At 39.9% G+C, this 13,017-nt stretch overlaps 1 protein-coding gene across 1 annotated transcript in view; it reads left to right on the top strand.

The window, feature by feature from the left end:
* Positions 1-13,017, top strand: part of ERICH6 (glutamate rich 6) — a 56,051-nt gene that overhangs the window by 26,236 nt on the left and 16,798 nt on the right. The window contains exons 7-10 of the mRNA XM_018565887.1: positions 2,824-2,891; positions 8,526-8,684; positions 10,706-10,781; positions 12,126-12,281. Coding sequence (XP_018421389.1) covers positions 2,824-2,891; positions 8,526-8,684; positions 10,706-10,781; positions 12,126-12,281 — 459 coding nt within the window. The remainder of the gene's footprint in view (positions 1-2,823; positions 2,892-8,525; positions 8,685-10,705; positions 10,782-12,125; positions 12,282-13,017) is intronic.

Raw genomic sequence — 13,017 nt, 5'->3', positions numbered from 1 at the left:
CATTTTGTTACACTTTATTTTATTTTTTTTACACTTTGTAAAAAAAACAAAAAACTTTTTTTGTGTCAGTTTATATCAAGCAGTCACTATGACTGCTTGATAAATTAACTTTTTTAATTTTTGGCTATTATTAGGATGCTCCAAACTTAGGAACAGCTAATAATAACCTTAGAGACTGATCCTGACAGCAAGTCAGATTCAGATCTCACTAAAGGTCTTTGATCGTGGTCAGACGATCAGAAGTGATACATTTCAGGCACAGAGATACATTGTAACATTTCTGTGCCTGAAATGTATCATAAACATTGGGCTTTCAAGCTGTCAAAACGAATTATTATTATTATAAGGGATTTATCTAGCGCCAACAGTTTGCGCAGCGCTTTACAATATAAGGAAGACATTACAGTTACAATACAATTCAAGATGGTAAGGAGGGCCCTGCCCCTGAGGGCTTACAATCTGAAAGAGGAGGGGGAAATGATACATAAGGAGGGAGCTGTGTGGGGATGAATTATTTGAGAATGTGAAGGTTCAGTGGAATAGCAGAGAGGTGAGTCACTCTGCTACCTCTCTGCTATTTTCAGCTGTCAAATACGGGATTGCTACTTAGTGATCCCGTATTTATGTAATGAATGAAAGAAGCTTTTACAAAAGCTTAACTATTTAATTAATGACTGCCTCAATACTGAGACATTCATTAATGACTGGTAACCGCTGAGAATCAGCGGTTACCGGCATTGCAGAGCCTTAAATAACTCGTCACGTACAGTGCACAGGGCCAGTTATATAGGCACTTTGTGGCGGGACGTGCAGTGTACATCTCCCGTCACGAAGAGGTTAAAAGAGGGATTGTAGCAAGGAATAAGAGAATAATACCTCCACTTTATAAATCAGTGGATGGGCCTCATCTTGAGTATGTGATGCAATTTTGGAACGCCAACTCTCAGGAAGGATGTCCTCGAGCTTGGGAGAGTTCAAAGAAGGGCTACAAAATTAATTAAAGGGATAGAAGGCCTAAGGTATGATGACCGCCTGCAACAATTAAACGTATTCTCCTTAGAAAGGAGGCGATTAAGAGGAGACCTTATTGCAGTCTTCAAAATCCTCAATGGGGACCACAATATTCGGAACACGTTTTCACCGAGTACAGTACTGAGAACACGCAGACACAACAAGAGGTTGGAAGAGAAGGGGGTTCAATCTTAGAATGCACAAGGTTTTTTTTACTGTGCGGGTTGGAGAAATGTGGCATTCCCTTCCATCGGCAGTGGTATCCGCTGATAGCATAGATAACTTCAAGAAACCTCAAGATCCTTGGTTCTCAACTGGTGGGTCGTGACCCAAAAGTGGGTCGCGACCCCATGTTCAGTGGGTCACCATGTGCCTTCCACTTTTCTAGGTGAGAGGCTTCTCAGCCTCCCCCTAGCGCAGCACTGTCAGTTCTTGTGCCAAGCAGCCATTCAGAATATGCTGCCCGGCGTCGAGTGTCGGCTTGAAGTGTGATAGGATGGGGCTATGGCCACGAGGGAGCTCAATCAATACAGGCATTGCTTACAGCTCCCTCATGTGTCCTGTAGAGGTGCCTGGATCAGAGTAACGCACTGTACCACGCAATCACACCTACTACGCGCTCTGGTGTGGGAGGTATGTTGCGCCGTACCGCAATGCCGTGCAGTCCATTGCAGTGCGACTTGGGTCGCGACTTAATGACCAAGGACAAATATGGGTCCTGAGGTTACACAGGTTGAGAACCACTGCTCTAGATGAGTTCATTCAGTCACTAAATATGCAAGGATATGGATGTGTTAAACACACACACACACACACTTTGAACTGGATGGACCTTGGTCTTTATTCAACCTCACCTACTATGTTACTATAAAGGTGCCCATACACCTTACAATTATCTGCAGATATTCTGTGGTCAGATGGAAAAAGTGCAACAGATTGGCCCAGGTGGAGATTACTCCATCCACACAGTTAAGTGTAGATGGAGGAATCTGTTGCACCTTTTCCATCTGACCACAGAAAATCTGCAGATAATTGTAAGGTGTATGGCCAGCTTATGACAGAAATCTCCCACACTAATGCATTGCATGCATGAAAATTGTCACTGCTTTGTTAAGTGTGTCTGCCTTCACTCTGTGTGTAGGTGTGTGTTTTCCCTTACTGTGTAAGTTCAAGGAGCTAAGCAAGCTAGGCAACTAAGCACTGTAATCAATAGTAACCAATTCAAATTAATTGTGTTACAATCCCTCCAGCAGAAGCAGTTACTGTGGTTGCTAGCCTTTGCACATAGAACTTATATATGGCATTTTTTTAATTATTGTGTTTATTTTTTTGTTTTGTTTGTTTCATCTGGACTACTAAGATTCTATCTACCATTTAGCTGCCTCATTTCCCACCCTCGGCTTATATTCGGATCAATACTTTTTCCCAGTTTTTTGTGGTAAAAGTAGGTACCTCGGCTTATATTCGGGACGGCTTATATTCGGGACGGCTTATACTCGAGTATATATGGTACATGAAACACCAAAGACAGGTCTATATCTTCAAGTTTTATGTTTTTGCCATTTAGTAACTTGAAGTTATGCATCAACAGTGTTTATAGTATGTATCAATAGTTATTCAAAGCAGGAAATCTAAAATGGCAAATTATTACTATTATTATCATCATTATTTTGCTGTTACCTTCTTGTGCTTAAACTTATGCACTCTTTTGACGATTTGTAGTTAATGAGACTGTCAGCCTTGTATTTTTTTTGCAGGGTAACTCATTACAAAAAAAGTTACATCATTTAAGTAAACATTATTTTCCCCCAGGCTTAGAGAAAGACATATGGCGAAAGTCTTTGAATCAGTGGTGACTGAGCCAATCACTTTTACTGAATGTAAGTGCCTCCCACTTATATCGTTGTGTCATATACATCTCACTGAAGATATAGTTAGCTATCTTGTGTACCATACATCTAAATGTAAATATATACATTGTAATGCAAGATATTCTTCACATTAAAAGCAAATCTAGATACACAGATAAAAATGCTTAATATTATGATAATGTTCTTTACTCACACACTGGAGTTGCGTTATGAATCACACACATTTATTTCCAATCTTTCTGGAGAAATGATAGCAGATGCTGCTTCAGAGGTTTTGGTTTTTTTCTTTCTTTCTCCAATTAAATCATCATTGCTTTCTCATACATCTTTTTAATCTAGCTATCTGTCATATAACCTTGGTATAATATTTTTTTGTCTCATTATCTAATTTATCTTTCCAATTTAGCTGTTTCTCTTATGCGCACAATGCTGTTTCTTCTTTCTATCTCTTCCTAGGCTGTTATTTAGTCATGTTATCTCTTCTATTGTATATCTAGATTGTGTGTTTCAGTATATAATCTACCTTATTTGCACTTTTGGTTTTATATTTCTGTCTGTCGCTGCTTTATTGACCAGGTTTCTGACCTAGTTAATATTCCATAAACATATTTTTTTTTCTCTTTAATATACCTCAGTGTATTTGCATGCATTGAATTGTCTTGAATTGTAATTGTAATGTCTTCCTTATATTATAAAGAACTGTGCAAACTGTTGGCGTTATATAAATCCTATATAATAACAACAATCCCTGTTCTGATCGGTTTCGCATATGCCATTCTACATACTCCTGTGTCTATCTAATCATCTAATTTTTTTAACTGGATTTAAAACGACATATCATTCACTCCCCCACCTGCCTATACCTCTGAAATACCTGTCCTAAAGAAAACATTGATCTTGAACAGCGATAACATGACCAAATGGTTAAAAGAGAACTAAAACCAAACCTTTTTTTTGGCTATAGTTCTCATATGGGTCACAGGAGGACATTTACTAATGTCCTCCTGTGACCCAAGTCAGCATAGAGCAGGCTACTGCTCGCTATTTACTGACAATGCTGAGCCGCGCTGCAGCTGGGAAAGATCCTGGCAATGCTGCTGCCAACTACTTGCTGCCTGATTTACAGCTGGCTCTGCACCTCTAGGGCTCCCCCGTCTGTCTCTCCACTAATCGCTAGAGGAATGGAGAGAGGGAAGAGGAGAATCCCTGTGGGGAGCGGTGACTGACAGTCACCACTCTCTGCAGGGAGGAGCTATGAGCTGAGCAATTAGCGGTTTGTGATTGCTCAGCTCTCAAGCTATAGAGCCAACATGTGACAGCTGCAGTGTCACATAGCAGCTCAGACTATTGGATAGAGTACATTTTACTCTCCCAATAATTTTCCTTTAAAGTCACAAGCCAGACTCAACCCTTTCTCCCTCATTGGATCTTCTCCTGGTAGTGGGCAGGCCTGGATTATGTATAGAGTGGTGCTGACATCAGAAACATTGCTCTTGAGCAGCGATACCATGACAAAATGCCAAAGCATATGGTTAAAGCCCAACTTCAGGCTTCACTTGTTCCCTCCTTGGATCTTCTCCGAGTGGTGGGCAGACCTGGATGATTCAGAAAATGGTTGTGATAGCACACATTACACTCTTTGCATCAATACTTTGGAGTGCAGGCCGCTGTGGTGCCAACCTCTCAGGTTCCATGAGTCCCCGCGCTCCCTGTTTGTTCTCAGTCTTGCAGGTTAAATATGCGGGGCATCATTTCACTTGGAAGACTGAAGACATCTTGTGGTAGAAAACAATTACTGCGGGGGACAGCAACTTCCAGAGGGACTTTAAAAAAAATAATTAGCCCGCAGTTGACCTTTAAGTGAGCAGCCACAATATGTTCTTGAAGAGTCTATTTATTAAGAGTTTAATAAGAGTTTATTGTGTGGTTTTTGTCTAACCTTTCTTAACTAGCTGAAGATATGTATATATGCGCTTATTGGCTCATGTTCCCAGGGTAGCTACTTCAGATATTTTTTCTTGCCGTTCTTTGAAACCCAGCTATCGTTTTTTTATATCTTGCCATGAGTTTTAAGTTGTTATTAAGGGGGCATATGAACTCAAGCTTTTTGCATGGCTCAAATAAATAGGGTTTTACAGCTCTAGTAGATCTGGTTGTCTTTCACATCCCTTAGGAAATGTCAGGATGCCTCCTCTTTGCTAGGTTGATAGATTCTCTGTCCAGATTTAACTACAAAGTGTAGGTTGCTATGTTAGTAGGTGGGCAGCACGTTTTACTGAGGCCCGGCCTTGGGGTGGCAGGGAGCAGAGAGGTGACAGGGGTGTAGAATCTCCCGAACTGCATGTCCCCGGCTCTGGGCGGGTAGTTGTTCTCTACATTTAGCCCTGTTTTGGGCAAGCAGGGCTAAATGTACAACGAGAAGCCGTTCGTTTGTTTACAAGTGATCTCGGTGATGATAACAAATGGGGAAAGGAGAAGCGCCTCAAATAACAATAAAGTGGACAAAAAACTCCTGGGTTCCAGCGTCAATCTATAATAAGCAAAGTTCCCCGAAAATACGGAATCCCAAAATAGGAGCTGTCTATAATAATCAAACAGGTAATGATAATGTAACAAAATTTTAATGAGAATTAATAATAAAAGTAGAAAAACATATAAATACACCTACTGACAAAGAACATCTAAAATCAATTAAAATGACAAACAAGTCCTCCCTGATATCGCCCTGTGTTGATTGATGTAGATGAGAATCTAGTGACCGTTAGTTATGGTCACAAAGAGTCACTGATATTGGACACGAGCGCTGTTACATTATCATTACCTGTTTGATTATTATAGACAGCTCCTATTTTGGGATTGGGGGGGTTTGACGGGGAGGGGGGCGCATTGAGGAACCTGGTCTTGGAGCAGCAGAGAGAGTAAATCCGGCTATCTATCATCTATCTCGTATGTATTTTTCTGTCTCTAATCTATGAGCGACGTGTTGGAAAAACAAACACTTACAATAAATTAATCTTATGACGCTCCTGTCCAATTCAATATATTGTTTACACTGCAGCACAACTCACCGTGCATGTCTAATATTAGCCAGTTCTAATCCATAACCTAAACAGAAGCTGTGCCCAGCTGTAGCCAGTTTTACATGTTCACTCCATTTTACTCTATAAAAAAGCTTTATCCACATGATTGCTTTGCTATTACAAGAAGAATAGGCTGTTTACAGTTACTTTTCTACAGTCATTTATAGCATTTACTAGGCTGACAATGACTTCATAAGCTAGCGTTGTATAAGGAGCCCAGTGTACACTGTGTAATAATTCTTCCTGTGCTTACCTCTGAAAAATAGCACTGTCTGTAATATTTATTTTGTGTGGTAGGCTTAAATGTGTTCATGAGCAATTGTGGCAGGCTTACAGTGTAATTAAAGCCAAAGTTAACAGGGGCACACCAGCAAAAACATTTTTTTAATATGGTGGGGGAAGGTTAAATCCTCTGTCATCCTATAATGGTGACATTGTTGCTATTAGGATAGGAAGTGAGGGAAAATCTTCCCAAAAGCAACTCAAGCAGCAGTAAAATAGGACAGACGTTCAGGGCTATTTGCAAAAGGGTGAAGAATTCGGAGAAGGCAGGAGAAGTGAACAATCTAGGACAAAATAGCTGAACTGGAAAGTGAGCTGAATTGGATATTTTTTCCAAATCAGCTATTTTGGACTAGATTGTTCACTTCTCCCGCTTCTCCAAACTCTTCACCCTTTTGTGAATAACCCTGTCAATGTTCCCCAATTTTTATATTCAATTGCTCTTTAGCAACAGTCAGAAAATAAACATTTCTTTACTTTTCAATGGTGGAATGAATGCCATAGAAAAAAAAAACAGAATTGCAGTACTTGAAGGCTGATTGCTCTATAAGCACACAGTCATTTTCCTTGCATGCATTCATCAGAATATATATTTATACTCCTGGTCCTTCGTCATGAAATGAACCCATTACACCTAACTGTGTTGCTATTTTCCTTTATACCTCAAATGCTCTGGGCTATGTGTACATTACTTATAACATTTAGTCTGTGGTCTGCGTTCTTAACCAAAGGTACATACACCCCAGGGGGATACATTAGCTTGTTAAACAAAATTTATTGTAACACTATAAAGATGTACCAAATAAAACATCAGATGTTAAACAGTTCTTAGAAAGCAGTTTAGTTCAATACATTTTTATGTCGTTAAGGCATTCTAATAATAAATGAACAGATATTATGGGTTGAGATAGTAATACAGATTATGGGGATACATTATGTTGGCAAACTGTGGCCTTTTTAATTAGTACATTCTTGAATAAAGCTGAGGAATATTGGTTTAGGGAATATGGAGCCAGCAGTACAATAGCTTCATTTCTACGTATGCCCTGTAAAAAAAAAAAGTTTACATTTAACACATCAAAGCATAAATCTGCTGTTGTCCCAGATGTGATACTGGGATAGGAAATATCTGAATTTGTAACTATATGGTCATAAACAGCCTGATCCCGACCCTTACTTCATCATCTAAAGCAGTGTTTCTCAACCTTTTTTCATGCTACCCTGTGAAAGTATGCAAAATCTGGAGGCACCCTTGTCTTAAATGGCGCTCCCCTTCACCTTAGAGTGCCTCTTTCCCATTAGAGCCCCTCCTTCATATCAGAAGCCCTCCTTCACATCAGAGTCTCCCCCCTTCACATTAAAGTCCACCCCTTTTACGTCAGAGTCCCTCATCACAGCAGGAGCCCCCTTCACATCAGAGTCCCCTCTTTACATTAGAGTCTCCTTTTACATCAAAGCCCACCCTTTACAAAAGGAGCCCCTTTCACATCAGAGTTCCCCTTCACATCAGAGCCCCCCTCTTTCACATGAGAGTCTTCTGTTCACATCAGAATCTCCTTCTTTCACACCAGAGTCCCCCACACTTTACATTAGAGTCTCCTACTTTCACATCAGAGTTCCCATTCACATCAGAGCCCCCCACTTTCACATTAGAGTCCCCCCTTCACATCAGAGCCCACCCACCCATCCACCCCCCATCTCCCACACTTTACATCAGAGTCCCCCACTTTCACATTTGAATCACCCTTCACATCAGAGCCCACCCACCGTTTCACATCAAAGTTTCCCCTTCACATCAATCCCTAGGAATCCTGGGATTGTCATCAGGGAAGAATAAATCTATTGATTGAAAAACCTGGTCATTCAGTTTATTCAGATAGGCTAACCTCATTTTCTGGGCATATAACGTTGCTGAAACTAGACCTGACCAACTGATGCAACCCCTATAGTTCTTACCTTTTTGCTTAGCTAATCCCAGGTGACTTTTTTTTGGCCAGGCAGTGTATGGTTTAAATGTTTCTATTACAGTTGCCTGTCCAGGGTTACAGGGGCAAGGGCAAAAATACACACGAAAAAGAAATAAATCTTTTGGGTAATTATAGATAGTTGTATTTTCACTGGATAGGTGCCTGGTCCTGTCTGGTTTACAGATCACCCCTCTGGATTACAGAAATGTAAGACAGGTATATCTGTTCTTTTTCAGAGAAACGTCTATACAGATGGCTATTTCATAACATTCTGATACTTTTTTAATAGATGTTCTTTTTCCTTTAAATAACAGTTGGAAAGCCAATGAAAACCATTTCCTACCAGCTTTCCAATGCCCCTCCAGTAGGAGACAACTGGACCATTGTTCCAGAAGAAGCAGATTCCATGACAAGTACAGACTCAGCAGAGAATGAACTTTCCCTTTGTGACTTTACAAGTGAAATGGTAATTAGTAGAAATTGAAGGAAATTACTGTAGAAAACCAGTTAATTCCAAGGGGTTCACATATTTCTTCTTGCACTGTAGGTGCTCCTCATGTGCTTCACAATATCTTGCCTATTAGCCGTGAGGCCAGTTTCACACCTGGGCGATCCGTGACCATGCGGAAATCGTGCATGATACCACGCAGATTGGAGTGCAGTCATGGAGTCGCACACCACTGCCGATCATACACCAGTCGCGCCGGGCAGATTGCACGGTTTCCCGCCGCGATTTCGCCAGTGCAATCGAACACGACCCTGGCTAAAACAGACACGCGTCGTGTGCGTCACAAAAAAAGGTACATGTACCTTTTTTTTCTGTGATTGCCACGCTATTGTAACCCCATTGAAACCAATGGGGCCCGCGGGGTAATCGCTGTGTGCAAGTGTGCACGATCGCGCGGTCCTGGCACACGTGTCCCAGATCGCCCAAGTCTATACTGACCCTAAAAATGGCCAGAATGTAGTATCAAGATTTGCCCCTTCCCATCAGAGTTAAATGGGATTTGGGTATTGCAAATTTCAAATAGGATTTGGTAAACCCCCCCACCCAAATGGAACCTAGCCAGATTTGCCCCCTTCCCTAATAATGAAGAGCAATTAAGGCTCATTCACACCTAGTGTGCTATGGTAACACCTAGTTGGGCATGATATTTATTTAGAATGGGCTGCCAACACACTGAAAATCGGATTTGTATTGTTTTTGTAAAGTAGTACACCACAATACACCGATGCTTAAAATATTTTCTTTGTGGTGTACTACAACATAAGCACATTGTGCTGCTCTGCCTACAATAGGAGGGCTTCTCTATGTCTTGTGTTGTTGCGCATTCTGATAAAATAAAGTTAAGTGCCTGTTTTACTGAGCATTACTGCAACCCACTAGTGTGAATGGGACCTCATAGAAATGAATATTTATCTTAAAATGACTGGCAGAATAGTTTTGAAACAAAAAGCCAGGCAGTGGATATCAAAAAATCTGAACCATGTAAGCATTAGATACATTTTTCTTAAAACATTATACTTTAATTTTGGTTTCAGCAAACTTCATTGTTGTGTTGTAACCAACCCACCCAATTATAATGTTTCAGGAGAACCTTCTTGGAAAACAGAAGGTATTTGCAGGTATCTCTTTCATAACGGATCCAAAAAGAAAGGGCTCATTCCTCATTTTAGGATAGCGGGCAGGTCATGCAACTCATTCCTTTTGCCTGGTTGTGCCAACTGCACATCTAAAATGGCTGGTTTATAGTACAGATAGTGCCTAATATTATAGAGCCATTTATTCCAAACTGCATACAAAGATTTTATAGTTGATGGGAGTGAGATCTGCAAATACCTTCTGTTTTCTGTGTTTCTCAGATAATCACGTGGGGGACGATTTTAGTTCCTTTTAGTCCACCTTTATGACGTGTCTGGCTGATCTGTAATGTTTGGTAAAAAAAGAGTTAGGTAGCCTTACATTTGCTCTTATTTCTTTGAAATCCCATTTGAGTACCCAGTTGTCATTACAAGGATGTGCCACTCTCTATCTTTATTTTTGTTGAAATAAAGGGCTCCAAATAGATCAAATTTGCACAAAGGGCTCCAAATAGATCAAATGAAATGAATATATAAAATAGACAAAAATATATAATTTGTCCTTGAATCAAAATACAACATCTTAACAAATTCCAGTATTAAATCTTGATAAGGACGTTTAGAACCTCAACATAGCTCCATTTCAGGCATGAACTGTACCCTCGATCTCTATTCAAGAGTTTATTTTACATTATAACAAGTGTGGCAGTAAGATAAGGAACACCTCAAGTACTGAACAAACACTAAAAAACATGGTAGACAGAAAGAGATACAGGAACTGTGGCCAGTAACTATGGTGACTCGCAAAACTCCAGTTATAAGTACATTTCTGGTCAAATAACCCTTTAATGTAGCTGTAATATATATTGATGTTGCTTCATACAGATTCATGCTTTATTTCAGATCATGCCAGAGAGATATGTAGAAAAATACTACCGAACAGGGAGGAAATTCCTCACAATGCTTCCAGATGGGACTGCACAGATTTTGTATCCTTTGTATTCCAAACTTTACATTCCATTTTATTACAGATGCCTTGTTTGTATGTGACAATTCAACTTATTCAACTAATTCAACTTATCCAAGTTTATTATACACGGTTAGAATTTCGAACTAACAAAATCAATTTTGGAACATTCATTCGACTTTCTAATTGTAGATGCAGTGAAATAGACAGTGAATGTGGTTTTGGAAAACGCCATTCATTACAAAACCAAATGTTAAATAAATGAAAATCAAACAAAATTTGGAATGACAATCGCCAAGCCTTTGATCGTATTATCAAACATTCTGATTGAATTCTTCGTACGAACGTTCGTGTAAAAATCTACCTGCAATCTATCTGTACTGGTGTAATTTTAGTAGTTTTACAGCTGCAAACAATTGAAATTCACTAAAAGTGGAAATGTCTCAATACAGATTAGAAAATTGATTCTGATAAGATATTGAGAGCGTTAATAAACAGGAGCACAAATAGGTATGAAACTTGTTCAGAAATTAGATAAAATTCAGCAGTGTCACATAATGCCAGGTTGTGTGCTCTTGATTTTTCTCTTTTGATTCAGAATTGCAAAAGCAAAATGTTACAAATCCATTTTTTACAGAAACCTAAGGGGTGGGTGATCCTAGGGCAGGGAGGAGGGTGTTGTCCGGAATTGTGCTGCGTTTATTGGATGCTTGTATGGCTCAATTCACAAACCTGTAACCTAAGAATAAGGATCCTTTCCCTGAATTAGGGTTAGAAATGTTAGACCTGAGCCATATGCCGTGCATTTTCTGGATTTTATTGTACTTTGTGGAGATATGATTTGGTGGCATGGATATGTCTTATACTGTATACCTGTGCTTCTGCATAACATTAGCATCTTTCCAGTATTTTTGACAAAACATCCTTTCCATCTACTTAAAGGTCAGTCCACCAAATGCTGATATTTAAATATGCTGACTCATAACTGATGCCCACCAGTTTCTTATATCAGTCAGAGACTGCGTCTGACAATCTGCTTTTGACCACCTTACTGGCACCTGCTGGGTTTTTATTTATTTTATGTTACACAGAAAGCATTAGAAACATTTTAACTCCTTTTTGAGATGAAGATTCTAAAAGGGAGGTCATAATCTGGAGTTCCTAAGAGGCACAAATCATCAGTTATATTTCAGCCGAGCATCTTACATAAAATAACTGTTTTAGATAGTTGACCCTTTAAATTCATTCAATAAGTATGGCAGATAGTGTGATACATAAGGCATATGTAGAAAAAGCACTGTATTCCCTTTGACTGTACAGACACGCATGTTGTATGTATTTGGTTATTTTTCTCAAGGTTCTTCAGCTATCCATCTGGTAACTTAGCCATTATAGTCATTCCAAGTAAAGTAAAAGAAGCTATCTGCATTGTTCAAGAAGATAAAGACCACAAAGCAGAAATTCTGGCAATATTTGCCTCTTCTGGGAAGGCCACATGTTATCACCCCAATAGGATGGTATGGTATGTTTCTCAATGTCACATTACTTTTATTTTTACTAAGCAGTGTGGATTTTTCTTTCTAATAGTTTTTCTATAACTTACATGTACAGTGCAAAAAGCCATAGTACAGTACAGAGAATGGTAACCAAAAAGTTATTTGATGTATGGTAGCTATGGATTACTGTGCTTTGCTCATCATAGGTCTGCACTGTCTTACTAAATAAGCCCCCTGGTTGGTTCTTCTCATCAGCAGGATGCAGACACCCAGGATGGATCACCAAGCTGCTCTGGTATAGCTCAGCCAGAATGGAGAGAGTTACATTTCCCGCCACACTCTACTGCTGAGATGAGAATTGGGTGGGAGTAGGGGTAGTGGTATCTGCATCCATACTGCTGAGTCAGGAATGGGGATAGTGCTATCTTCTGGTATGGTTTCTGCTGAACTACGAATGGAGACACTGAGAAACGTCCAAAGGGACTGTGGTACTGAGGTTGAGGGACGAAGTGGTATTTAAAGAGACGCTGCTGAGTCAGAGATGGGGGACATATTTCTAGGTAGAGTCTGCTATTGAGCCAGGGATGTGGACCGGGGGGATATTAGAAGCTGAAGAGTCTGTTCTGACATGTTAACTACACCCAGTTCACTTCTTGCACATAGCGCCATTTATTCCAAGATTAGTGTCCCAGGATGCCCAGACCGTGTAGATTCCTAGCAATACCCCTGCTACTGTTGTGTATTTGTGGAGAAAAGCCAAAC

The sequence above is a fragment of the Nanorana parkeri genome, unplaced genomic scaffold, assembly GCF_000935625.1.
Source record: "Nanorana parkeri isolate BGI_ZX_2015 unplaced genomic scaffold, ASM93562v1 scaffold898, whole genome shotgun sequence".
NCBI lineage: Eukaryota > Metazoa > Chordata > Amphibia > Anura > Dicroglossidae > Nanorana > Nanorana parkeri.
The sequence above is the reverse complement of the archived record's forward strand: the minus strand, read 5'-3'. Positions and strand labels throughout refer to the sequence as shown.